Source organism: Mustela putorius, unplaced genomic scaffold, assembly GCF_011764305.1.
Source record: "Mustela putorius furo isolate JIRA1106 unplaced genomic scaffold, ASM1176430v1.1 tig00000281_pilon_pilon_pilon, whole genome shotgun sequence".
Taxonomy (NCBI): Eukaryota; Metazoa; Chordata; class Mammalia; order Carnivora; family Mustelidae; genus Mustela; species Mustela putorius.
Window position 1 is genome coordinate 29982712 of NW_025421343.1, and position 27960 is coordinate 30010671.

General features: G+C 48.4%; 1 protein-coding gene across 1 annotated transcript; it reads right to left on the reverse strand.

Annotated features, from left to right (window-relative positions):
• Window positions 1-739: 739 nt before the first annotated feature.
• On the reverse strand, window positions 740-27663 carry LOC106007120 (intraflagellar transport protein 172 homolog). The gene is given in 41 exon segments (XM_045079287.1): window positions 740-1397; window positions 1511-1620; window positions 1839-2019; window positions 2203-2280; window positions 2373-2453; window positions 3325-3467; window positions 3783-3899; window positions 3984-4119; window positions 4247-4344; window positions 4928-5017; window positions 5546-5599; window positions 5602-5695; window positions 5871-5939; window positions 5941-5986; window positions 6166-6244; window positions 6425-6673; window positions 6896-6973; window positions 7483-7575; window positions 7864-7948; window positions 9321-9428; window positions 9595-9616; window positions 9619-9713; window positions 12717-12892; window positions 13719-13750; window positions 13753-13833; window positions 17378-17460; window positions 17636-17739; window positions 17956-18010; window positions 18376-18536; window positions 19872-19967; window positions 20366-20489; window positions 21386-21597; window positions 22640-22724; window positions 22937-23019; window positions 23222-23290; window positions 23588-23627; window positions 24063-24175; window positions 24398-24447; window positions 24450-24540; window positions 26282-26396; window positions 27379-27663. Coding segments are annotated over 40 exon segments (4083 nt in total). The 5' UTR covers window positions 26336-26396; window positions 27379-27663; the 3' UTR covers window positions 740-1129.
• Window positions 27664-27960: the final 297 nt, after the last annotated feature.

A 27960-nucleotide genomic window follows, 5' to 3' on the forward strand; every position in this document is an offset into this window, starting at 1 on the left:
CTGGGGGGGGGGGGGACAGAGGGTGAAGGGGTATTGGGTGTCGCGCAAACGGATGGAACGCGAGGAAGGGGCCCTGAAGCCACGTTTGGGGCTCTAAACCCCACCTACAGCTTCCTGGGGCGGGGTCTCAGAGGACGGAGTCCTGTCACGTGACTCACTCCAGCCCCAGCCCCCTCGGAAGCTGCCAGGCAGAAGTAGAAGTTCAGACCTGGGATCGGAGGCTCTGACTCCACATCCCCCTCAAACTCCTAATACCATATTTCTCTGAATCAAAGATGCATCCATTTACTTATTTTTTGTTATTTTTTTGTTTTAGACAGCATGAGTGGGGAGGGGCAGAGGGAGAAGAAGAGCGAATCTAAGGCAGATTCCACACCCAGTGCAGAGCCCAGTGCAGAACTTGATCTCACAACCCTGAGATCATGTGCTGAGCCGAAAATGAAGTGTCAGATGCTTTACCCACCAAGTCACCCAGGTACCCCAGATACATCATTTAAAACTTCACATGCAGGGGCGCCTGAATGGCTCAGCGGGTTAACCCTCTGCCTTCGGCTTGGGTCATGATCTCAGGGTCCTGGGATGGAGTCCCACATCGGGCTCTCTGCTCAGCAGGGAGCCTGCTTCCCCCTCTCTCTCTGCCTGCCTCCGCCTACTTGTGATCTATCTCTCTGTGTCAAATAAATAAATAAAAATCTTAAAAAAAGAAACAAAAAACAGAAAACTTCACATGCAACCCAAATTCTAAGATAATAAAATGTGATTATATATATGTTTAGGAATTGATGAAACCTCTTGACTTGGCTTAACCGGCTAGATTCTTCTCTTTAGGAGCTTCTATGTAGAGGAGGAGACTCTGCTTTCTTCCTGGCTTCCTTCTGGCCCCAGCTCCGGCCTCTGGATTTGCCCTTCCAGCTCTGGTCCCAGGTCTGCCCCCTGCCTCACAAAGCCTCCCTCCCTCTCAGTCGAGACCTCACCCGCCTCTGAACTCCACTTCAAATCACATCCTTGATCTTCACCGAGGTACTCAATTAGCTGAGCCACAGTGGTGTCCAACTTCCCCCAATTTCAGGCTGTTAGGCGTTCTGCCTCAGATCCCCTTTTATAGTTTTCATAGTTCTGGCTCTAGCATCTAGCAAGCACTCAGCAGGTACCTGCCGCCTGAGCGAAAATGAGAGGCCCAGGAGGAAAAAGCAATGTCTGAGGAGGAATGCTGGCTGTGAGGGCGGTCCGGGAAGTGGGCGGCCAGGAAGGGTGGAGCCCGCCTCACCTTCATCCAGCACTTTTCCTCCAGGCTGCTGCTGCCTGAGCCCCGCACCTTGAGGTAGCAGTCCACGGCATGGCTATACTCTCCAGCCTGCTCCCACTGGCGAGCTTGGTCCACGAGCCCCTCCATGCCCCTGAGATGAGAGTACACGTGACCAGGACAGGCTGGGCAGCGTGGCCTATCCCGTGCACACCTTGTGACCCACCCTCCAGCCCTGCCGACACTTGCTGCCTCCTGGCATCATACCTGGCCCCTTTCTTGGTAGCCTCCCGCTCATACTCTTCCCGCAGAGCCTCCAGCTGGGCCGGCACATAGTCCTTGCAGATCCGCAGGGCGTCGCTCCATAATCCAGCCTCCTGCTTGGATTTCCAGGTATCAGGAAGGCAGAGGCCGGCACGACACCTTCCCACTGCCACACAGGTGCTCTATACTATGGGCCACGGATCCCTAGGTCCTTGCACCTCTCCAGTGCTAACTCTCTGGATCTTTCCCAGTAGTACTGGTTAGTGTAGTGCTCTGTGGGTTCTTACACTCTCTCCCGCTCCCCCTCATGGTCCTGAATCCGGTGCCCTACCTTATAATAATTGAGGGCCAGGCCCGGTCTCTGGGCCCGAAGCAGCAGCCCTTCTGCTTTCTGAAAGTCCTTCTCCTCCAAGGCCCCCCGGGCCTGCCCCACAAGCCCCTTGGCGACAGTGTCAGGATCGTGGGCCTCGGCCACACGCTGAGCTGCCTCCCAGTCCTGGTTATGGACGAACCTGCTCCCAGAAGAGGACACAGGGGAGGCTCAGCACAGGACTGAGGCCTCAATAGTGGGAGACAGAGAGCCATATCAGAGGGGGTAGAAGATTTATTGGTACTAGGTTCAGGTGAAGGTGGCCATGCCAGGTCCTGGGGCTGCGGCTGGGCGGACGGGCGTAAGGAATTGACAGGTAACTCACATGAGGGCTGCTTCCTTGGGCTTACCAGCCCTGATGAATTCAGCTTCGGCCTCTTCAAATTTACCCTGTAGGGACAGAAGGGCAGCCGCACACGATCAGAAGCAGATTGCCATCATGGCAGCCGGGAGACAGGAGGAGGTCCAGGTTAAAAGCAAGGGAGGAGGAGCAGGTACATAGCATATGGGAGATGCATCTCAGGGGTTTTGTGCTTGAGGGCCAGCCGGGAGAGTTCAAAAGCAAATTCAAATGAGCTGAAATGGAAGGTGTAGGTAAGGTCTGCCTACTCAGTACTTTCATTTTATAAGAGGCGGAGCAGGGCAAGAGAAAACAATAGGGTAGAGACGGGGCCAGGGGAGGGAAAGGACAGACTGAGAAGACAACCCATGTGAAGTGACACAGAAGCACACAGACACGTAAAGGAGGACGGGGTCAGGGGACACTTGGAAAAGCCTGTGCTTCCTGCGACCAGTGGGCATAAAGGAATGGGATGGGCGCGAGGCAGGGGGCCGCAGTGAGCCTCACAGCACTACTCTGCCTCGGGAGCGAGGGCTCCGGGTTCTCCACCACTTCCTCCTGAGCCACATTTATACTAGCAGAAAAACAGTCTCTCTAAAACATTAAGACTACTGTCAGCCATCTGACTCGATGCAGGATTATTACTGGTCTTTGTAACATTTGCTTAAGAAAAGCTCTTTTTGCATTTAACAGAAGCCCACTTCTGTTACTCAGAAGTCAATTACTGGCTTAGTGAACCTTCGCTTTAAAAGCTCTTCTCTCTGGGGCACCTGCCTGGCTCAGTCTGTAGAATGAATGACCCTTGATCTGGGGTTGAGTTCAAGCCCCACAATGGCTATAGTAATTACTTAAAAAGGTCTTTTTGAAAAAAGAAGGAAAACTGATCACTTTCCATCTTCTTGGAACAGCTAAACACTGTTCTGAGCCCCTGGGGAACAGGGGCAGAGCTACTGATTCGTTCCTTGCCTCTCCATCACGTTCTTCCAAGGATTTCTTCACTCCTGCCTCCGTTTTCAGAAACACTTCTCAGCTATACAGCCATTTTCCTTGTCTATGTAGAAGCTCTGTCTCGAAAGGGGCCAGTGGAGAGAAGCCGTGGGGCCTCACCAGTTGTCGGCGACGTGGTCCACAGCAGCTTCCAGGAGTCCGAGCTTAGTGAGCAGTCTCACTGTGGACGCTCCTCCCAGGCTCTTTGCCCACAGATAGGCCACGTGCTTGTGGGCATCAGCTCCTCCGTGAGCCTGGGCCACCTGTGAAGCAAAGCCATTTGGCAATCCTCCCACGCAGGGCCACAGGGCTGCTCCCTTCCCCCGCTGACCGGACTGCAGCTTTGACAAGGGTCAGGTCTTTCTACTAGAACAGGGAGAGGGCTCAGTTTTGGGTCTGTTAGCCTGCGCAGGTCCAAGGATGGACTTCAGGTAGTCCACAGACCCCTCCTACCGCATGTGAAATTTTGCCTGTTGGTATGGACATTTTTCAAAGAGACCCACGACCAGTTCAGAATGCGTCACTTGAGAGTGGGGAAGAGGCACGGGCGTGTCCCCAGAGTGACCTGGACTCCTTACCCGGTAGGCCTCCTCCCAAAGCCCATTGGACCGGTCCATGTTCACTGTTGCCTTCCACTCCTGAGCCTCGAGGTAGTGATACTCGGCCTCCTGCAGTCGGCCTTCAGCCTCCAGCTCCTGGCGAAAGGAGGGTCAGGATGGGGCGAGGGGGACGTGGGGCCTGTTCGGGGAAGAGATGGCCGAGACCGGAGAAGGGCTCACCTTGCCCAGGTGTAGGTGTGTGTCACTGAGGAGATCTGGGTGGTGCTTCCCTACCAGGCGGATCATATCATCATACAGCTTGTGCTTTTTGAACATGGTGATGGCAAGATCAGGCTCTTCCACTGTCACGTAGAGCCTGGGGAGGGGAGAGACACCAGGGGCCTCCTCGACCCAGATTCCCGCATCACTGCCCTCTAAGCAGACGGCGAGCATCTTCAGACACACCCCTCTCCCTGCATGCCTCCTCTGGGGCTGCGGCTCACCTTTCCGCCTCCAGGTACTTGCCCTGCTTCTCCGTCTCCTGAGCCTGGCTGATGTACAGCACCGACATGTCTTCCGGCCTCATGCACTTCATCGCCAGCTGTGCAGACACACAGAGCCCCAGTAGCCTCGGGCGCGCTTCCGAGGCAGGCAGGGGGGCTGCGGGATGGCCAGGGAAGCGCGACTCTGGGGTGACCTGTGTTCCCAGCAACTCTGAACCTTCCCAACAACCACAGGGGTTTGTGTACGGATGCTTTCCTGGTCAGTCCAGGGAATTCCAAGACCATAAGGAGCAGAGTCAGGACTATATTCTGCTCAGGCAGAAAGGCCAGAGACGCCCTGTGCTGGGGCACGTGTTCCCACTCCCGTGCTCCCGCCAACCACTGGGTTCTGGGCGCAGGCAGGGAACGAAGTTGCCGCTGTGACTACAGCTTGGGGAGGGGCATTTGGGGCTCCCCAGCTCCCAAACCCTTCTGCTCGCTTCGGAATTACGGGTTTGGAACAAGGGCCTCTTCATCCTTGCCTTTCCCTGCGGCTAGGTATCCAAGCGCTCCAGACTTTTCTATCTTTTGCTTTTTCTCAGCTTTCAAGGAGGCCGGTGAAGAGGGGACATCAGAGCCCAAGGAAAGTGGGGATGGCCCCAGAGAGGTGGAGCCCTCGGAGAACCGGGCCCCGCTCTCTACCTTGTGGGCTTGCTCCCAGCGGCCGGCCCGAGTGTACATGTCTACTGCATCTTCTGTTCGGTCTCCCTTAACGTACAGCTCCTCCGCAATCTGTGCTCGAGACAGCAGATACAAAAGGCCGGGAGCAAGAGCGTTAGAGCAAGAGCGTTAGAGCGGCCTGCAGGGGGCAGAGCAAACCTCAGCTGGGGTGGCGGGGAGGGGACGGGTCCTTAGTCCACAACACAGAAGAAAAGAGGGCTATGGTGTCTCACACCCTCCACTGTTTTGAAAACAAAAACAAAAACAAAAACAAAAACACAGCCAAAACCAGAATGGGGACAATACAACAGGCAGTTTAAAAGGACCGAAAAGGACCTCGTACTTTGTAACACAGGGCAATTCCACATTGGAACAGCTCCATAGGAAGAGAGCTGGAAACTCGCTTTATAGGTCTGGGAGAGGGCTCTATGTTATGTTGGAATAAAATAAGGGAAGTAAACTGCTTTCTTCTCGCTCAGGGTGGCTGGTGCTGCTGGACCCAGAAAGAAGGATTTGGTGAGGGGCCCCCACTTCCGGTTCTGGGTTCTCTTCTCATTCGGTACTGCGTTGCCTCCAGCTCCAGCAAGGGACTTTCCTCACCTCATACTCCTGCAGAGACGCATAGTGTTGGGCCCCGCGGGGGTTGTATGTGGTGTTCCGACAGTATTCCGGTCCGGTAGATCTAATACATAAATGGCCTTCTTCCACTGGTGGACGCCAAGGGCAGCTTCAATTGCCTTAATGGAGCACCTGGCAGAGCTGGGAAAGGCATCCATGCGTATGAGGCAAGAGGAAGACAGGTAGAGGTAGGGAGACACCTCAAGCCTACTCCAACCTACATGGTGCCATCTCTCTCGGAGCCTCGGTGCCCTTACTTGCCCCATCACTTTGGACCTCACACCCAGTCGTCTTTGCACCCCTCTACCTGGCTTCAATGTAGTGATGAATGGCTGCATCGAGCTGCTTCTGCTGCACCAAGTGATCCCCCAAGGCCCAGTCTCATCACCTCCACTGGGAATGCCAACCGAGCCAGCTCCACCGCTGCCAGGGACAGAGAGGGCACTCAGCTAAGCCTTCCAGGGATGGGACTCCGGGAAATGGGCGACAAGTGGAGGGATGGAGAACTGAGCCGATCCACCAGAACAGGTGCACAAAATTGGTGCAGGGGGACTATTCGGGCAAGACTCTAACAGGGAAGGCTGGGTTGTCCGGGGCAGTACCTTTCATGAATGCGCTGCCTTTACAGTAGCACTCCAGGGCCCGCTCTGGGTTTCGAATCTTCTCAAAGAGATCACCTGCCTGTTGACACATACCACGTGACTACAACAACAACCCTACTACACTAAGAATCAAGTAGCAGCCCCCAAAGGTGGAGACTCAGCCACCAGTTCTGGGGGGCTATGCACTCCAGGACTCCCCTGGGTAGGAGGGAGCGCTGAGTCCTGGAGAGGAGGGACGGGAACGGGAAGCCAGCCATACCCTTTCATACAGCTCCCCCTTGATTAGGGCTGCAGTGATGTTTTCTACCAGCTCGGTGTTAGCTAGCAGTTCCTCCCGGGCCAGCACCAGTCGGGCAGCTTTGGCAGGGAGCCCGGCTTTGAGGTAGAGGCTGATGGCTGCTAGTCCATCCCCCTGGCTCTCCTGTAGCTCACCGGCTCGCTCCTCTTGCTGTGTGTCCATCAGCCACTGGTAGTAACTCCGGCGCAGCTTCTCCAGGGCTGGGTGGCCCTGGACATGCAAGAGAGGCAAGACAAGTCACATCCCTCCTTCCTGTACTGCTTCCCAAGCTTCTCCAATCCCACTGTAACAACAGAAAGCCTCCCGGTCACCAACGTGCCAACTCCCAGCCCAACCCTGTTCCAGCTCCTATAGCCTCCTTGGTAAGAAGAGGCTTCAGATATTGGTGGAACTGAGCTGCGAGCACCATGGAGAAGACAGAACTGCTAGTACCTTGGCCTGAGCCACAGGGATACACTCATCCCAACGGTGCAGCTCATGCTACATATCCATAGTCTCCTCAACGGCACTCTAGGGGAACCCGGGCAGAGGAGAGAGGGACACCAAGAAGTGAGAGGAGCATCAGGGATCGGCAGGCTGTCCTCAGCCGGGGTATGATGCAGCCCGGGGGGACTGAAAGCCTCACCCTTGACCTATGCACAAGCAGTGGATTTATCATGAAAGCAGAAGGAGGTTAAGCCCCAGGGCACCTCATTTGCATAGGCCCCTTCCAAGGCATTATTTCTTAAGGAGGGCTCCTCAAATTCTATCTGCTTCGGGCCCCACAAACCCTGGATTTGCCTGTGTGCACAAGCAGGGCCAGGGCAGGCTCTGGGGTAGGGGGAGGCGGCAGATGGGGAGGCAGCAGACAGCTTATAAAGACATAGCTGTAAGGAGCAGAGCCAGAAGGAAGGAGTGACATTTTAGCTGCATCAACCTTTCTAGAAGCTCTCCCCCGGAGCTCTCTCCTCCCCTCAGGCTGCCTCACTCCCCCTCCCGCCCAGCTCCCCTCTTGAATCTGGTCCCTCTGCTCCCATCACCTGCTCCAAGAAGATCATCTCAGCCAGCTTGTAGTTCTTCTCCAGCATGGCTAGGCGTGCTCGGACCTGGTAAAAGTCTGTTCCTTCTCCACCCTGCGGGGGGAAGAAGAAGGCTCTGGTTATCCTGTCAGCACTGCAGGAGCCATTCTGACTATGAGAGCTTATTAGACAGGAAGGCCACAGAGACAACGAAGCTAAAGGACCAGAAAGCTGAAAACCTTCATGGGGCTTAAAGGATGAGGTCTGGCAAGCCATTCCAGAGCGGTCTGACTCGAAGGTGGAGGCGCGCGAGCCATGGCTGGAAAGCCAGGGGTGGTGGGGCTGCGCGTGAAGAGAAATCTCAGCTTGAGAGACTGAATAATTCAGGAGGATAATACTTGCATATTCCCGAGACACTTGGTCTGCAATCTCCTTGGTCTCATGCAGGAATCGAGCTTTTGCTACATGGCCCCAAGCAGAAAAGCACCTACAGGGCGGAAGCAATCATAGTAACAGCAGCATCACTGCAGGATCAGCGCGGACGCGCCAGCCCAGCAGCCGAACACTGAGCCTCGGTGAAGTGCCGCGCGCCATTTCTGCCCCTAGAGACACAAAGGGGAAACTCGGATAAGGGCCTTGCTCTCAGGGAACTTACTTTCTGGGGGACACAAGTAGTTAGTACGCAAACAAAGATATTCCAGAGAAAGAAGAGTGAAATGGAATAGCGTGACAGTACATATAAACTGTAACGGAGGGGGCTGGTTCAGCTGGAACTCAGAGAAGGCCTATCTGAGGAGATGACATTTGTGCCAAGACCTAAGTACAAGAAAAAGTCAGTCATGCAAGATGGGGAAAAATTATTCCAGGCAGAGGGAAGAGCGCATGTAAGGTGCCATGGCAGGAATGAGTCTGAGATACTCAAAGGGCCCAAGGGGTGCCAGTGTGGCTGGAGACTAACGGGCACGTGGGTACCTAGAAGATGAAAGGGGCAGAGGCCAAATATTGTAAGGAGTTAGGACATGTCATGGGCTGTGGATCTTATACTAAGTAGAACAGTAAGCTACTGGAAGGTTTGAGCAAATAAAGGACACAATCTGATTTATGGTGTAACACATGATTTCAGCTATTGTGGGATGAATGGATGGTAGGTGTGTAAGAACAGGATCCGTGAGACTAAGAGGCTTTTGTGACACTGCAGGTAGAGGTGTGGTCTGTTCTGGGCTGGACAGTAAGAGCTTCAGGATGTGTTCTGAAGACGCTGGGTCAGGGCCCTAGGACAAGCTGGTCGTCTACCTGTGGGGCCATGGGAAAGGAAGCATCCAAGAGGACTCCTGGCAAAACAGTAGCAGCTGACATTTACTGAGCACTGAGAATTCTCCTACTTTCTTCACTGCCCCTATGATTCTTCTTTACCACCCCAGGAGGTAAATGCTATCATTCCTCCCATTTACAGAGAGGAAATTGAGAAACCAAGGTTTGGAAAGGTTCACTTAACCCACGGCTATACAAGCTGTTAAATGGAGCCAGGTAACTCGCAAGAGTCTAAAACCTCAAGACTGTCCTACTAACTACACTCCTATGCTGCATTCGGAAATACATGTCAACACCTGGACTGGAGGGCATGGGTGTTAAAACTCTGAAGGGGGACCTACATAGGGGAAGCAAAAGCAAAAAAAATCTTATAAACTGGGATGGAAGAATGTTTGGAATAACTACCTGGAAGGTATTACTGGTTGTAAGGGCAGGGGACTGGTGCCTCAGCACTGGGAGGAGCCTCTCACACACCCCGGCCCCCACACCAAAAATGGCCTCTGGCCATCCTTCCTAGCTGCCCGCACCTCACCTCTGGTCTGCCTCACCTCTCCGCGATGTGGAGCTGCCTTGCCTCGAGTGCCAGTTTGCTCAAGATTTTCCACATTGCCTCTGTTTCTGGGGTCATTTCCAGAGTCTCCAAGAAGGCTGTGGCCCTGAAGACAGAAGGCAGGAAAGCAACAGTGCAGGCGCAGCAGGGCGCAGAGGAGTACTGGCGATGGGCAGGGGTGGCGGGGCCAGTTGTCTGGCCCATCCCAGCTCCTCCAGCCTCAGAACCAGCCTCTCCCACCACCTCCCGGGGCTGTCAGTCCAGCCCCTCACCGGGTGTAGTTGCCCTCATCAACTCCATCAGGCCCTCATCCAGCATGTAGGCAACAGTCGTCACACCTTCGGTCACCATCACCTCCGTCTTCCCCCCCTGCCCCCGCTCTGCTCCAGACCTACCCCATCACCCTGTAAAATTTCAGTCCCCCCACCCCACCCGAATTCCAGGTTAGAGTCTCCACCGACTCCACTGCAGAACGGACAGGCCTTACCCCCCCCAGCGCGTACACGCTGAGGGAATCCCAGTGGCCCTTGTTTCCTTCAAGCAGGTAAGAAGCCCTTATCTACACGGACGCCCTCAGCTTCCGGGACACTCAGAGCTGTGCCCGCACTAATGCCTGCAGGTAAACTGACAAAGTGGGCAACCACGTCTGCTTCCGGCTTGAGTCCTGTTAAAATACAACTTTAACCTGGGCCGTACTTTTGCATACCTTCGTTGCTTAGGTCACCTGAAGAAATCGCTCGGCTTGCTTCCTAGTCTCCCGCGGGGAGGAAAGGAAAGGAAAAGCAGGAGGGAGGGAAGAAAAGGAAGGAAGGGAAGAAGAGAAAGAAAAGGAGAAAAACAGAAAAGGGAAGGAAAACATAAAAAGGCAAAGGCCGGTAAGCTAAACCCCGAGCAGGAAAAAACAGGAGAGCAAGCGGAAAGGGTACAGTTGCCCTGATGCAAACACAGCAGCGGGTGAATAAAGCAGGGGTGCTCCAGCAGGATGAGGGGGCGATTCTGAGAATCTGTTAGTCATGAAATCTGGGATCCTCTCTTCAGGAAAGGGAACAAAAGCCATTAGTCTGCCCGATTCCTGCAAAAGCAAACACTGATCATCTCTAGAGGAAAACATGCCCATGTTAGGCCCTTGGGATTCTAAAAATTATATCCAATGTAACGTCAGCCCCCCAATAAAAAAAGGTATCAACATAGAAGTTAACCACCATAAAGGAGTAAACAATAACAAGAACTACAGCACTTGTGGCCCTCCAAGGATTTCCAATATTAAAAGTAACAGTTACGGAAGAGGGGCACCTGGGTGGCTCAGTGGGTTAAGCCTCTGCCTTCAGCTCAAGTCATGATCTCAGGGTCCTGGGTTCGAGCCCCACATCGGGCTCTCTGCTTGGCAGGGAGCCTGCTTCTCCCTCTCTTTCTGCCTGCCTCTCTGCCTACAAGAGATCTCTCTCTCTCTCTCTCTCTCTGTCAAATAAATAAATAAAATCTTAAAAAAAAATAATTACGGAAGAAACCAGTTATGGAATATGAAAGAACTCTAAAATGTTTAAAGACCTAAGAGATGGAATGAAAAATTAAGCAAGAGACAAGAGACTATAAAAAATGGCCAGGTTGTTTCGCTTCAGCAGCAAATATACTAGAAAAAATGACCAGGCAGACTAGAGAAAGAACCAAATAAAACCATATGAAAAATTCAATATTTGAAGTAAGAAAACTCAGTGGGTGATTTCAATAGCAGATGAGACAATGGTGAAAGTGAAACCCTGACTTGCAAGATGTTTCTTTTTTTTCAATAATTTTTTAAAAATTGTATTTATTTATTTGACAAAGAGAGACAGAAACAGGCAAGGGGATGGGAGAGTGGGAGAGGGAGAAGCAGGCTTCCTGCTGAGCAAGGAGCCCCATGCAGGGGCTCGATCCCAGGACCCCAGGATCATGACCTGAGCCAAAGGCAGATACTTAAGGGCCAAGCCACCCAGGCACCCCTTGCAAGATGTTTCTTAAGGAATTATCCAGAATGTAGCACAGAGCGAGGAGGAAGGAAGAAGAGGTTATAGAGGCACAAAGACAGGACAAGAAAGGGAACACATACTAATTAGAGTTCTGAGGATGAGAAAGAGAGTTTGAAGGGTGCCTGTGTGGCTCAGTGGGTTAAAGCCTCTGCCTTCGGCTCAGGTCATGATCTCAGGGTCCTGGAATCGAGCCCCACATCAGACTCTCTGCTCAGCAGGGAGCCTGCTTCCTCCTCTCTCTCTGCCTGCCTCTCTGCCTACTTGTGATCTCTCTCTGTCAAATAAATAAATAAAAATCTTTAAAAAAAAAAAAAGCAACAGCAACAAGACAACACAAGGAGCTGTGAATAAACTTCTCAGAACTAAGAGGGTCAGTCAATGGGAAGACAGTATTTGCAAAAGACTAAGAAAAACTGTCAAACTGTTCTTTCAAGAACACACCAAATAAAAACATTTTCAGATCATTCCATTTCGGTAATTTTCAGAAACGGAGTGTTCATCTTCGAAACACTTTCTCTCAAGGAGGTAACTCCAGAGCAAAGGTCAGCAATGCAGAAAGAGTGAGCGGAGAAACTGGCACCATGATGGCAAATGTAACCATATTCCAGCTGTGTAAAAGAATAACGTCTCACTTTGGGGATAAAAAAATACTGGGCAATAATGGCATAGGGGAGGTAATCAAAGTTCAGGTCCTTGTATCACTTGCCAGGGGTCAGATGCTAAATAAGTTGAAACTATTCAGAATAATTTAAGGGTATGGTAAACTTCCAAGGGAAACCACTATAGGAATCAAATGTATGACCTCCAAAGCAAAAATGTGAAAAATGTCTTTAAAAAAGGACAAAACAACCCCCAAGTGCCAAACTTAATTTCTAAAATGAGGAAAGAAAGGAGGGAAAGAAGAGAGAAATAGAAAAGACAAAAAGAACTATCACATGCTCGCTCTGTACCCACACCAGTCATCCTAGCCTAGCACAGGGGCCTCTCTTGTTTTCCCTCCCAGATTCTGGAAGGTCACTGGAATGGGACAGGTGACTGATCTTCAGTCTGATTTTAAAAAAAGGGCTCTGAACAGCTTACAACAGAGAATCCTCACCCAGGAACTGACAGAACTGCCTCCACTATGGGGGCTCTTCCAGCCCAAGAGAACTCATTATGACCTGGTGAATTCCCAGGGCCACTGTAATAGAGAGGACAGGACACAATGTCAGGAATCTGATCAAGGACGGTTCTGGGGCCTCGCGCACTGTAGGGAAGGATGTAAGTTTTACTTGCCTACTCTAACACAGAGATGATGCGTGGTAAGCCAGAGAAAACCAAATAACCTTTGGACCTTCCTCAGGGTCCTAACTGAGTGGTGGGACACTATGTCTGAGGTCCCCTGGCACCGACGTACCCTAAGAGAGGATGTGGTGACCCTCTCGGGTGCCTCAATGTTGTACCACACACACAGGCTGTTTCGGTTCTGAGCCACCAGCACATCACCTCCTGGGACCCACTGCACGCAGGAGCAGAAGTTGAGGATCATCGTCTTAAAGCAGCTTTCGATATCGTATAGATGCAACTGTGGAAGGAAGAGGTGGACAGCGCAATCAGAGGGGGCTATGGGGTGATTTCTGATATCAACCATTTCTCTAACGAAATGTGGTGAGCTGACCAACCAGTCAGGCAGATGCTGAATTTCAAAGCTCACCAGCCTGCAATGCTCGATGTTTATGCTGACTTGGTACATCCTGACTCTGGCCTTAAGAGATGACCAAGTAAACCCAGAGCTACACCCAGAAATTTAAGTTAGGTGAAGGCCAGACTTTCGTTCTTCGAGTTTAACTCAGGGCCAGAGTTGCCAGACTGGATCACAAAAGTAAGGTCACCACGCACATTAAATGGTCTGGAAATCGGCGATGTGGCTTTCACCTCACAATGAATATGAAATGAAAAATCACCAGTCTCTTTGCCCTCGAGGTGGAGCTCTTTGGTGATACCATATTGAGATCAGAGTCAATAAAGAGTTTGGAGGAGACTATCCAGCCAGCAGTAATGCTGTGGGGTACGTGTAGCTGACGAATGCTGTGGTAAAGTTCAGCCAGGCAAGCGGGGGTGAGGCAGTCTCACAAGGGCACAGACTTGTGAACAGTAACAGAGAAACCAGCTCCCAAATTTCCCTCTTGGCTTTGATGCCATCACAATACCATCTTCTTAAGGTATGGGCTACAGTAACAGATGGGCTGTGATTATCAGACACAATGTTGATTCTTCTGTGCCTTTTGCTATGTTAATGGCATACTGAACCAAGAAATTATGCCCATCCTGCCCCCGCAATCCCTGGCAGCAGGTAGTACCAGATCCTCTAGGGACTACTCAATTGCTAAGGCCTTAGTAACTCTTCTTACACGAAGTTTCCAGTCCCTGAAGAGAAGCTTGGCCCCGTTTCATTAAGTTCCAGCCAATCCACACGGCTCTTGTGGCTGATGGTGCCAGTGTTGTAGCCATCAGTCAGATCCACGACAGAGTAAAGGAGACAGGGTTAAGAGGACAGATTCCACATAATCATATACAGGACACAAAGAAGCCTGCAAAAGTCATGTCTTTGATGATTACGTTGGGCTTTAAGAATGATATTACATCATGGGACGCCTGGGTGGCTCAGTTGGTTAAGCAGCTGCCTTCGGCTCAGGTCATGATCCCAGTGTCCTGGGATCGAGTCCTGCATCGGGCTCCTTGCTCCGCAGGGAGCCTGCTTCTCCCTCTGACTCTGCCTTCCACTCTGTCTGCCTGTGCTCTCTCTCTGACAAATAAATAAATAAAAATCTTTAAAAAAAAAATGGTATTACATCAGTGTAGAGTATGAGGAATATGACATAATTTTGCTAAGATGCTTACAATACTATATCTCTACTAAAATTGTAGAGATTTGTTTAACTCTGTAGCTAACTCAAAAGGTCCAGATCCATCAAAAATGAGATTCCTGGGGCGCCTGGGTGGCTCAGTGGGTTAAGCCGCTGCCTTCGGCTCAGGTCATGATCTCAGGGTCCTGGGATCGAGTCCCGCATCGGGCTTTCTGCTCAGCAGGGAGCCTGCTTCCCTCTCTCTCTCTCTGCCTGCTTCTCCATCTACTTATGATTTCTCTCTGTCAAATAAAAAAAAAATTAAAAAAAAAAATGAGATTCCTCTCTGGGATCTTGGGAGTTGTCTCATAGCAGATCAGAACACATCAGAGCAACGGGCATCAGTTACTCAAGAAATCCTTTGGAAGGCAGCACTGAGCACTTTAAGGAAGAGCCCCAGTTCCAGCACAACCACGAAGAGAAAGCTGATGGATGAAATGACCTCGATGAATGTGCAAGGAGCTCCCTGCACTTTGAGTGTCAATGCTGTAAGAGCCTTGAGGGGCAAACAGTGGAGAAGGCACAAAGACAAAACAGAAGGAACCTCTGATTAAAGTCAGGGTGAGAGTACTGAGGATAAGTCTTTTAGTTTGGTGTGAATTTTGCAGACAATGTAAGATAGGATCACACTTAAGAACTGGCTAGGATGCTTTCAGGGAGTCTCCTGAACACGGCGCATTCACAGCTCTTATTTGTATATGTTACCGATGCGCAACGTCCCGCCGTGATCCGTGCTGAAGCTCAAGACCAAATGCCAGCTGATGTCTACAACTGGGAAGACCAACTTAAAAATAAAACTTCCTTTAATTAAAAGCCAACTTGATAAAGCCATGTTTCAATGTCTCAATTTATAAGTAGAATCACAGAATACTAGAGCTGTGGGACCCTATCTCTGTGGAAACCTTGAAATTATACACAAAATTATATGTTTATGTATATTCTTCTGGGAAAGGATCTATGATTTTTTAAAAAAAGATTTTATTTATTTATTTGAGATGAAGAGAGAGAGAGACAGAGCATGAGAGGGGGGAGGGTCAGAGGGAGAAGGAGACTCCCTGCCAGGCAGGTAGCCCAAAGTGGGACTCGAGGATCACAACCGGAGTTGAAGGCAGTTGCCTAACTAACTGAGCCACCCAGGTGTCCCAGGATCTATCATTTTAATTAGATACTCAAAGGGGTCACTAACGGAAAAAGGTTAAGAGAAGAACTCTGTCATTTTATATGCTATTGAAGATGAGCTCTGCATAGTGGGATGACTTGTCCAAAGTCTCACAGCTCATTACTACTGCTGGAACATGGGCCGCCACACTACACCATTTCCATTACAACTCAACAATCGGTTGTGAAACATATAAATATCTCAAGAACAGACCCATATGTATTTGGAAACTTGATTTATAAGATGTGACATTATGAATCAGTGAGTACAGAACGAATTTCCAATAAACGGATGTGACATTATGAATCAGTGAGTACAGAACGAATTTCCAATAAACGGTTAAACATGGAAAAAGTAAAATTTGAGCCACAACCACATAATGCACAAAAATTAATTCAGGTGACAAGCAAAATCTAAAAATATTAAAATATTGGAGGGAGTAGGAAACTTTTTCTTTTTAAAAAATTTTCTTTCTTTCTTTCTTTAACTCTACACCCAGCTTGGGGCTCAAACTCATGATCCTGAGATCAAGAGTCACATGCTCCTCTGGCTCAGTCATTCAGGTGTCCCAGGGAAACTTTTTTTTTTTTAAAGATTTTATTTTTTTATTTATTTGACAGACAGAAATCACAAGTAGGCAGAGAGGCAGGCAGAGAGAGAGGGGGAAGCAGGCCCCCTGCTGAATAGAGAGCCCAATGCGGGGCTTGATCCCAGGACCCTGGGACCATGACCTGAACCGAAGGCAGAGACTTTAACCCACTGAGCCACCCAGGCGCCCCACCCCAGGGAAACTTCTTAACGAGACCTCAAAAATCACAAACTAGGGACACCTGGGTGGCTCAGTGGGTTAAAGCCTCTGCCTTCGGCTCAGGTCATGATCTCAGGGTCTTGAAATCGAGCCCTGCATCAGGCTCTCTATTCAGCGGGGAACCTGCTTCCTCCTCTCTCTGCCTGCCTTTCAGCCTACTTGATATCTTCATCTATCAAATAAATGAATAAAATCTTAAAAAAAAAAACTAGGAATGGGTACACAAGTAATAATAATATTATTAATAGCTAACATTTATTAAGTGCTTATTATTTGCCAGACATTAGTCTAAGTGCTTTTCATATAAGGTAGGTACGATTTTTATCCCCATTTTGTGGATGAGGAAATTGAGATACAGAAAGGTTAAGAAACTGACCTAAGATCGCACAGGTATAATTGCAGAAGTGAGGAAGTTTGACTCTAGACCCTTGTTCTTAACGACGCTATATGGATATGCTATTCTCTATACATCATAGGGAATACTGTGCTGCTCTAAATACATTTTTCTATGCTTGAAACATTTCATGATACAGTTAATTTTTTTTAAAGATTTTACTTATTTATTTGTCAGAGAGAGTGAGTGCACAAGCAGGAAGAGCAGAAAGCAGAGGGACAAGCAGGCTCCCTGCTGAGCAAGAAGCCTGATGTGGGACTTGATCCCAGGACTCTGGGATCATGACGTGAGCCAGAGGCAGGCTCTTAACTGACTGAGCCACCCAGGTGTCCCCAGAGTTAATTATTAATATGTAAAATAAAATCTATTTATTTATGTGAACACTTGTGAAATTCAAATAAATTTTGTCCTCACTGGCTACCAATGTCAAACTCTACAGAAAATAAGTCCCCTTCCGGTTCAAACAGTCCATTATCCTATGTCCTAAGTCTAAACAGGAAAGTTCAAAAATTTACTGATGGTTCTGCTCTACAGTTCACAATTCCTAGCCCTAAGATACATGCCTAAAGAACATGAATAATTACAGGGACAAGCTGTAATGCCTAACAGTGTATCTGTATCTCTACAGCTAGAAACAGACTCGCACAAGTGTATTAGAACACTTCCCACATCCTCTGTGAGAGCAGGGCCATACATTTACCTGGTGCCTCTCAGATTCCTGCATTCTCCACTCTACACACCCCTGTGATATGGAAGCATCTATAAATATCTGTTTTGTTATCAAATTATAAGAGGCTTACCTATAGCAATAGTCTTAACATCAACAAGGTAAGCCAATTTCTTATTGTCTTCCATCCCTCGTTGACGCCGCTCATTAATACGGACACTGAAACACGAAGGGTGAGGTAAGGCAGAATGGACTTGGGTCATTGGGATGTTGAGCAAGGGCCCAAAGTACCATAGGGGATGAAGTTTTTAGATTAGTCTTGAGGATACAGGAGTTAGAGGTTAGAAGGGACTGCTTTTGGGTTTCAAAAATTTAGAGAACCTTGTGGGGTTACCTGATGAGGTGGGGGTTCATGAATTCAGTACGCACAGAACCCAAGGTATCATGACGCCCATATTCCACCGGGGTTAGCTCTCCAGCATTGAAGATCATGCACACCTGGGGATGAAGGGACTGTCACGTGGTGGGAAGTTTGCATGAAGAAGTCTGCACGGTCAACAGTAGTAGAGGGAGATGTCTCGTCAGTGCAAAGTGACCCCCACTTTTCTCTTTATTCTGTTCCTCTGCCTATCTCGCCCTCCTTTCTTTCTCTGCTCTCTCTTAACTAGGAGGTTGACTGAGATGGTGATGGTCAGTCAATCAAGCTCTACTCACATTTTCATTTTCAAAGAAATACTTCTCATTGCCACCAGATCCCTGCCAAGCCACCCGTAAAAGAGGGAGAGGACATAAGAACAATGTGGGTAAGTATCCAAGACAACGCTGAGAGAAGGACAGGGTAGAGGGCAGAGAGAAGGAGTGTAGGAAGGCCCTGATGTTCCACAAGTGGGGTGCTGTGTCACATTCTGCCCTAGGCTTCTAGGCTTCTGAGAGATGCCGTAAAAACAGTCCAACAGTGGGAATTCCCATTCCAGGATTCTAAATCTCCAGGGTCTCACTCCCAGGTCCACCAGGTCCCCAAGGCCAGCATCTTAGAGCTTTTCCTTAGAGACCTTCCCCCTTAGGGACCCGGGCTCCCCGGAAGTAGCAGCTCACGATGCTCCATTCCCCGCCCCTTCGCCTGGGGTTCCTACCTCACTAAGGCGATTAGTGTTCAGGTCCCCCAGCAGGAGCGTGTCTGATGTGTGGGCCACCAGGTAACGTTCCTTTCCAAGGATTTTCACCTCTTCCACCTTGTAGCCATAGTGTGACTTGAGTACCACCCGGGTCCCCGATGACAGGTTCTTCACAATCACCTTGGTAAGGTACAAGTCTGAGCTCCCTGAGGCTTCCCTCAACCCCAAAGAGGGGTGAACCTGCTGTGCCCACCTCTACAGGGTTAAGCAAAGCTAGTCTCTTGTTTCCTCACCTAGCCTAGGCTATTGTTGGTAAAAATGACACCTCCCGTTCACACAGTGCTTTATGATATACAAAATGTTTTCAGAGATTATCTCCTTCAATGCTAATACATAATACATACTGGGTAAAACTAATCACTCTCCTTACCTTCCAGTACCTCTTGTGAAAATCTTTGTGATTACTTTAATCGTGGTATATACTGATCATACTGTCATTTCATATACCTCTTTGCTAAAATGATCCTGATTAAGGAACAACAGAATACAGACAATTATCTTTGTATTCTCGGTCCTAACAGTACTCATGTATAGAGAATGGACAGAAAATGAAAGAACTGGGGTGCCTGGCATGCTCAGTCGAGGAGCATGCGACTCTTGATCTCAGTTGTGGGTTTGAGCCCCATGTGGGGTGTACAGTTATTTTAAAAATAAAATCTTAAAAAAAAAAAGAGGGGGTGCCTGGGTAGCTCAGCTAATTAAGCTTCTGCCTTCGGTTCACATCATGATCTTGGGGTCTTGGGATCAGCCCCATATTCAGCCCCACGTCCGAGTGCTCCCTTTCCCTCTGGAGTTCCCCTGATCCTGTGCGGACACTCTGTCAAATAAGTGAACAAAATTATAAAAAAGAGAAAATGAAGGAACCAATGAATAATAAATGGAAGGAAAAGAGGACAGAGGGAGAGAAAACAGAAAAGTGGGCTCAGGAACTAAGAAATTACCTTGCAATGTCATACACGGTGAGTTCAGAGGCCCTAAAGTAATGTCATGCACCTGCGTAATTCTAAACTCCCCAGTTAACAACATACAGGTAATAAAGCTTTTTCTGTTTTGTTTTAGAGAGGGATGGAGACACGGGTGGGGCAGAGGGAGCGGGAAAGAGAAAATCTTCAACAGACTCCATGCCCAGCGTGGAGCCCCTCGGGGTGCTTGATCTCACAAGCCTGAGATCATGACGTGAGCTGAAATCAAGAGTCTGACACTTAAGACTGAGCTATCCAGGCGCCCCAGGTAGTAATGTTTTAAATCAGGAAGATGTAAGTGGCGATCTCTGTACCCCTTCAATTTGGTGTTTAAATCTTTTCTTACAATAAGCTGGAAGGGCTACAGCAGGAAAGTTGCCAAAGAGTTGCCTGATACACTCTGTTCTCCAGAGCAGCTCTGCCAGGGGTTCAATTTGGCACTGTGGCAGTGTCCAGAAGGAGATTTTGGTGCAGTAGGCTATCAGCTGCTTACCTGGCTAGGTCCCACACATGTCAACTCAAACTTATTCTTGTAAATGCTTCTCCGGAGGCAGCAGTCAAACTGTTCCACTCCACCACAGAGTGTGCCCTAGAAGGGAAAGCGACAACATAAAAGGTAACAGGCATCGGAAGGATATCTGGAGACACCCATGAAACCCACGTTCTAGAATCTAGGAAAGAGTTGGCAGTAAAAGGGCTGGCAGTTTGGGGAAGTACCAGATGGAAAGAGGTGGCACTCACAGGACGCCAGGATAGTGAGGGGGAGGAAAGGGAGAAATCAGCCCCGCCTACAGAATTCTTTGTCTCTTTTGGCTTCCCATAAAGTGTGAATTTCTCTTTCCTGCCGTTAATGTCCTATTTTTAGGTTGAAGTCAAAAGGGAAGAGGAGAGTCTCTAGTTTCAGGGAGAGTGCTTTAGGCTAAGGCCGGATTTTTCCTAGTTTGGAGAAAGTCACCCAGGCAGAAAGGGATTACTAGTAAAATGCACCGCACAGAGTCATGAGCCATCCCGTTTCCAGGCCAAGGCAGTGACGGTATATACGTTGGCAATCTCCTTGGGCTTTGCCTCTTCCCAGATGCTTCTTCGAGGGCTCCAGTTGAGTACCCGAAGTCTGAAATTAAGGACGTGGATTTCAGAAGAGATGGAGACTGAGCAAAAGGGTGGAAATGGGTGCGTAACAGAAGGCAATGAGTCTCGCTGTAGTAGAGAAGAGAGGAAGTGAGAGAGAACACACATGCTAGGGAATCTCATAGGAGAGGACACAAAGGTTCAAAGGAAGGAAGGTGGGAAAATCAAGCCAAAAGTAAAATGGGGTGAGAGCGATAGGAGTGGGGGGGAAAACAAAAGGAGATCGTGGCTGGTGAGAAAAATGAGCTGTTAGCAAGGGAGAAAAAAAGGAAAAGAAACAGAAAACAGAAGGAAGAGACCCAGATGACATCGAAGGGGATAAAAGGACAGGACTAATAAAGCTGATGTGAGGGAACCGGGGCCCTTTATTTATTTTATTTATTTAATTCACCCTTCCATCATCCCTTCCTTCCTTCCTTCCTTCCTTCACCAAACACTTAAGCATACATTATGTACTGGATGCTAATTTAGCCACCGTAGATTTCAAAAAAAAAAAAACAAAAGCGAATAGGCCCTCTTCTCATGGGCATTTCAGTTTAGCCAGTTAACTATAAACACCAAAGTGTAATATCATGCGACAAACACTGAGCCAGTGGTCTGAAAAGAGGCAACGGTAATACAAAGAGAGTGGAGATGAATTCCACTGTGGAGTCCCAGGCAGAGGCACAGAGACACAAAATCCTGGTGTATTGTGGAACTGCCAGAGTCCCAACAGATGGTGGGAGCAGGAAAAGGGAAGTGAGTGAATTAAAACCTGAGGATCTCTTTCAACCTATACTTGCTTTCCAACCATTCTCCCACTCTGGTTGAAAATAAGTGGGCTAGAGCAAGGTGTACACAGGGAAAGTAGGCAGAAGATGCACATGGAAAGGGACCCACCTGTCATAACTTCCCAACACAACAGACTGGCCCCCAGGGTTTGCAGCAGCGGTGGTGAACTCCCGCTCCTGAGGGTCACGGCTGTAATCAAAAGTTTGTAACACGCGGGCGTTTCCATAGGCTACAATTCTGCAATCACAGCCTGCAGCCACGATGCTGTTGGTTGCCCAAGCCAAGGCATAGGGCGGGCATGGGTGGCTAACTGACTTCCCCTGAGACAGAAGTAAAGGGTTCCAATCGCTCTGACTCTGACAGCCTCAGCCAGAGGTTCTTCCTTTCTAGGAAAAATTTATACCCTGTATAAATCTTCCAACATTTTCCCACCCCAACACATCCTAATCTAGAGAACTTCACAAACTGTCTTTAGGTTTTATACTCTTACACACATATGTATGACATACACACACACGTCTGACATTGTCCGCAAAAGGAAACCTCAAAAGGCTTGTATGTTGAGGTCTTTAGTAAACACCTATAAGGCCCCCAAAGGGACATATCCTACATTATCTAACACTGGGTAGGTCCACATGGACCTTTCTTTACAGAAGAAATAAATTTAATTATTACATGAGTAATTCTTTTTTTTCATCTCTTTTGGCTTCCAATAAAGTACAAATTTCTCTTTCCTGCCTTTAATGTCATATTTTTAGGTTGGAGTCAAAAGGGAAGAAGAGATTCTCTAGTTTCAGGAAGAGAGTGCTGTAGGCTAAGGCCGGATTTTTCCTAGTTTGGAGAAAGTCATCCAGGCAGAAAGGGGTTACTTTCTTTTCTTTCTATTTTTTTAAAATTTTAGTTATTTAAGGCATCTCTACACCTAATATGGTACTCAAACTCACAACCCTGAGATCAAGAGTCACATGATCCACCAACTGAGCCAGCCAGGCACCCCTCTAAGAGTAATTCTTAAGGAAAGTTACTCAAACAATAGAGAATTACATCAGGTAAAACATAAACATTCCTTTTATCCCCCACCCTTTCCCTTTTCTCTCTTGAGAATGACTTTTTAAAATGATTTATACACATAAATACACTTTTTACATAGATAATAATTTTCACTTTCCCCTACTCTCAGAATCCTATCCCCTCGATTCCTCATTGCCCACAAATATTAAGCTGTGGCCTCCCGAATAAAAATCTTCTCTGTGAATGCATCTAAATGTGCCCCCGCCAACCACCTCAATCTTAATGTTCAACCTCCCCTAGGAGGGATCTTGGGTTTCTTTACCCCCATCTCACAGCATCCTTTCGTCATACCCGTGACTCTCCAGAGCCTTCATCTTCGAAGAAATACCTAACAATGGTGCCAACTGCATGACCACAGAGAATTCCTTTCCCAGAGGAACGAAAAAAGTGAGTGAATTAAAAGGAAGAGGAAGAGGAAGAAAGAGATTACTCTGTCTCACCAAGAAATCACACTTCTATGTCAAACATTACCCTACCTGGGCTCCCTGCTACCAGTCCTCCCCATCTTCCATATTATAGTCTCCCAGTCCCGACTTCCCCATCGCTTCTTCCTACGTCTCCAAGCTTGGGATACTGCTCTTCCTTACTCACTTTGTTGTCAGTGATACCACGTAAGAATCTGTCCCATAGATGGTAGATGATTTATTAGTTTTAGTGTTTGCTAAAGAAACCTGAAAATGGGAAAATGGATACAAGGTTCCTTTCAATCCCACCCAGATCCTAAGGAAAGAAAAAGAAATAACAAAAAACCGGTCCTTCCATTTTCTCCCCCAATATATAACTTGACCCTAAGGGAGACATTTAACTGTATTTCTCTCTCCAGAACCGTTATCCCCACCCACAGCCTCTCCTGTGTTTCTCTTCCTCCTTTACCTTCCCTTCAGCCAGTCCAAAAACAATGATGTGCCGCTCTGCTGGCCACTGCAGACAGGTGACAGCACTCTGCAAGGAGGAAATCATGAAAAGGATAACCCTGTCCATGTCGCCCAGCGCACTTATAACAAACTGAACCGCCGCCACATGCCACCGCCCCAGTCGCCTACAGCGGGGAAGAGGACACAGCCAGGCTCACGGGGGAAAGCAAGGAGGAGGGGCAGCCACGCAGCACCATCCTCCATCCTCTCAGCTGGAAAGGTCAGATGGACAAGTGAAAAATGCAACTTCCGGTTACATTTACAGGTAGCCATACTGATATAGGTTTGCTCATCCAAATCTCCCCGAGACAGGTCTGAACTTTACCGTCTGGATGAATTTCTTACAGATGACTTTCTTGTCACCCCTGCCAAATAAAAGGAGGAAAAACACATTAAAAACACTTTCATAAAGAAAGTGCCACACGTGATGCTGGGGGAAGGGAAGAAAGACCTGATACGTTCCCTGCTCTCCCTAATGTTGCCTACCCTGCCATAAGAGCCTTGAAAGGAGGCATAAAATGGAGCCCGAGCAGTTTTAGAACAGGAACAAAGATGCTGTGTCACCCAGGGCTCCCATCACAGGTCCTCATGCTGACCTTAGGCTGATTCCCCCAGGGATGGGATCTCACAACACGAGGCAGGCACAGATAGGGAAGCAGCAACAGACTCGGGAAGGCCTTTGCTCTCCACGTCCCAGCCTGGACCATCATCTTCTCTTCTCCCCTTTCCCCAGTGAGACATTTCTTCCTGCCTTCCCCTTCTTTTCCAGGTCACCCCCACCTCCCAGTCTCTATCCTCACCAATCTTCGCCAATCTTGTACACATAGATGATGTTGTCGGTCTGTCCTATGGCAATTTTAGTGGAATCGGGAGAAAAAGCCATGGCCTTCACCATATAGCTCTTCCTGCCATACTAAGAGATAAAAAAGGAAATGAAAAAAAAAAGTCATAAGCACACATGGTAGAGAAAAGAGAAGAAAAGGTGTTTGTGTGACTGTATTGAGCGTGAGGGATTTATCCTGAGAAAAGATGGGGCAGGCCATTTCCTAGGCAGATGGCTGGGGAAGTTAGTTAGGAAGTTTTCCAGATTCCTAAGACCCCATGAACAGTTTGACACACAGAGTACTCTCTTCACCTTCAAGTTAGCTGGTTTGGTAGAGAATTTCTCTCTCCGCTCCCCATGTCATCATATAGCAACACCACTCGGTCCACTGTGCAGACCGCAAACTTGGCATTGTTCTGGGACCAAGCCATGCAGGTCACCTTTGCAGCTCCATCCTGCAGAGGCAAGGGGGTAAAAATAAGCCCAGCTGTTCGTCTAGAGTGACAAAAGCATTTTAATTCCTTTAGCTCTACTTTGACTTTGGTCAATTCTCCACATCATAGTCCTTAAAACAAAAGATGCATCCTGGTCTCCAAGGCTATAAAACTCTGGCCCAGGAGAACAAGGTGCTTTAGAAACCCATAATGCAAATACACTTGGAGGTGACATGCAGAATCAAGTGTACCGATGTGCCCTTGCAATGGCCTTGCTCCTTCATAGCTCAACTGAAATAAATTCAATTGGTCTGATAAGTTTCTTCTTTTTTAATAGGTTCTGGTATTCGGCCATTCATTCAATATATACATTTTTTTTTCATTCAATATTATTTTTTAAAGGTTTTATTTATTTATTTATTTGACAGAGAGACAGCGAGAAAGGGAACACAAGCAGGGGAGCAAGAGGGAGAAGCAGGCTTCCCAGTGAGCAGGGAGCCCAATGTGGGACTCAATCCCATGACCCTGGATCATGACCTAGCTGAAGACACTTCATGAGTTAGCCACCCAGGCACTCCTCATTCAATATTTTTTGAATACCACACTGAGAAAGGCATGTAGTCAGGGGCTGAGAGGAAGACAAAGAGCAAAATACGGTCCCTGTCCCCAGGCTAATAACATGTGCAAACAGGAAAAATCCCATTAGAGAGGCCTGTACAAAGCACGATGATAGTTTGGAGAAGCCTGAAATCTGAAATCGTTTTATGTTTAAATGACCAACTTTAAGGTTTGAAGAATTGGATGTAGTTAAATGGGGGAAGTTATCTGAAGTAGAAGGAATGATAGGAGCAAAGGCAAATCTCATTAAGAGACAGTAATTTAATACAGCTGAAACTATCTTGCACATAGAACAGAAGAAGTAAGGCAGGAAAAACAGGGAGGCCAGTGCAAAAATACTTTGACATTTGGCCAAGGGGGTTAGACTTATTTGGTAGCAAAAAGTTAGTGAAAGTTCTGGAATGGGGATTAAAACAATCAGAGTTGAGATTTAAGATGAAATTGCCACCAGCTTATTTTTTTTTTAATCACCCCCCCCCCCAAACAACGCACTGCTCAGAAGTACAATTTTGAAGTGATCATCTCCCAGTCGATTATTCTCTTCCATGTCTGTCCACCACCTGGTCCTCAACGGTTCTTCACTAGGTACTTCCCTCCTTGAAATAAAACATTTAGCCTCTAAATTAGCCAATTGTGTGATTAATTACTAGGGCTCCAGAGCTCTGGTTTGAAACTTTGTTACTTGTCACTCCTAACCCAGGTACCTCCAAAGTCCCAGGTTTAAAAGGCCTTTTTTTCCCCCTCCCCCCATCAAAATCCTCAGAGTCAGAAAACAGCCTCACCACCACCTTTACCCCCCCATCCACCGCTTGATTAAATTAGGTTTGAAGGCCTGAGGGTTCCTCATTTTCCTTGCTCATCATCTTCCTTCATCATTTTGCCAATCCTGGGCCTTTGCCCTACCCTGCATCATGACATCTTATTTTGAAAGACTGAAGGGGATTTTCACTTCCAATTATTCCATTAGGGTAAAGGAATTTTTAAATTACAATTTCGGGGGCAGTTTCCTGAGCAATGAGCACTTCTCTCTTTTGTTCTAATTTCCCTCTATTCTCCTAATACCACATTCGCTGTGAAGCCTTCCTCATTCCTCATAGCACTGCCTGAGGATTCAATGGGGACCGGGAGTAGAATAATAACTAACCTTTAACAAGATCTTTCCATAGACTAGGCAGTTTGATAGATGCTCAATATGCATTGTCCTTTTACTTCATAACGCTGAGACAGAGATGATTATGCATATTTTACAGATGGGGAACCTGAAGTTCAGAAAAGTTAAGTAATTGGCTCAAATTTACATACACAGTTCATGTTTACTGTAATATAGTAAGTCAGGGGCCCCTGGGCATCTCCCATGAAGAACTGATTTCCACAACCACAGCCAAGACCCACTGAGAGCCGCCCTGCTTGTGTGGCTCGTGTGGCTGCCCCGCAGCGGGGGACCAGACCGGTGTGTCAGCGCCTAAAAGTGTCCGTATCCAGAGCCCTGCCGTGATTTTATTTCTAAATTCATGTACTGTACATCCTTAAGTGAAAATAAATGTCATACTCTTTTCTAACCACAAAAAAATAAAAGATTTATATCCCCGTATGTCTGACTCCACAAACCACAATCCTAACTCTTTAAATGATGCTGTCTGGCTACATAGCAAACATTCACTAATGGCAGATACTATCATTAGCTTTGTCTGAGTCTATCCTTTTTATTTTGAATGTTCTCTCTCGTCTATCAGATTCTACGGGGCTTTTTAGTTCGCGAAGGCTTTTGCGAACTCTTCCCCCCCAAACCCCCTCAGGTTGCTATCATTGTTACTCCCATTTTCCCAATGAAGCCGCTGGGTGGGCGCTCAGAGACTGTGTGCCGAGGGCTTCAGGTCAGCGGGATTGGACCATTTATTGAAAGTGCAGCTGGCACTAGGACTTGAGTGCTGGTCTCCTAGCTCCAAAACCCAGCCTCTCTTCAGCATGGTTCCTCTCCCGGTGCCCGGCCTTTTCCGAATCTGAGATCTGCATCATCAGAACCAACGGGAGGTCTTCCGCACTCCGTCTTGGGGGCTTTTACCTAAAGCGCTCGTTTATCCGGGCGCAGACATAGGTTCGCTGTTTCCATGTGCGCCCAGCACGGGGCCTCGTACACAACTGATGTCAAAGGAAACGGACGAAAGCTACCGCGGTTAGCGGTCCGTCCTGCTACTGCACACTACCGACCGAGCAGAGATTCCGCATACAGTAGGCGCTCACCATCGTGAGATTTCAGTTCCCCCACTTCTCTGGGAACGTTAAGGCTGGCGGGGGAGGGAAGAGGCACGCAACTCCTCACCGGAGGGCTCAGCAGCGTCCTCAGGTGCTTCAACTGCCAGACGAACACCTGTCTCTCGGATGCCACCAATCAGCGACAACTCCCGTGGTTACCTTGACAACCCGTAACGCTGCCGCAGCGACTGCCGCTGACGCGAGTACAGCGAGACACACTTCGCAAAGTCACCACCTAGCTTCGCTGCGAAGCAGAGAGAACGTGCGCAGGCGCAGTGAGGTCTAGGGCGGAACCGAGAGGACGCGAATCCTCTCTTCAACCAATCCTGTCGCACTTGCAAACTCAAGCTGAAGCCACGCCCACGAGCCCTCCGCAAACTCGAGGTCCTATGGCATCGCTGTCTTCCTCCTGCCTGGATTGTGAGTAAAGTGTGGCTGAATACTTCTTTTAATACTTACGACCCTGGAGGAAGGCAGGGCGGTTGCTTTCATACGTTTTGCAGCAGCCCGGGTTGAACTCTATGATGTGCACGGGGTATCACAAGGCTAATAATGATAGCTAACCGATTC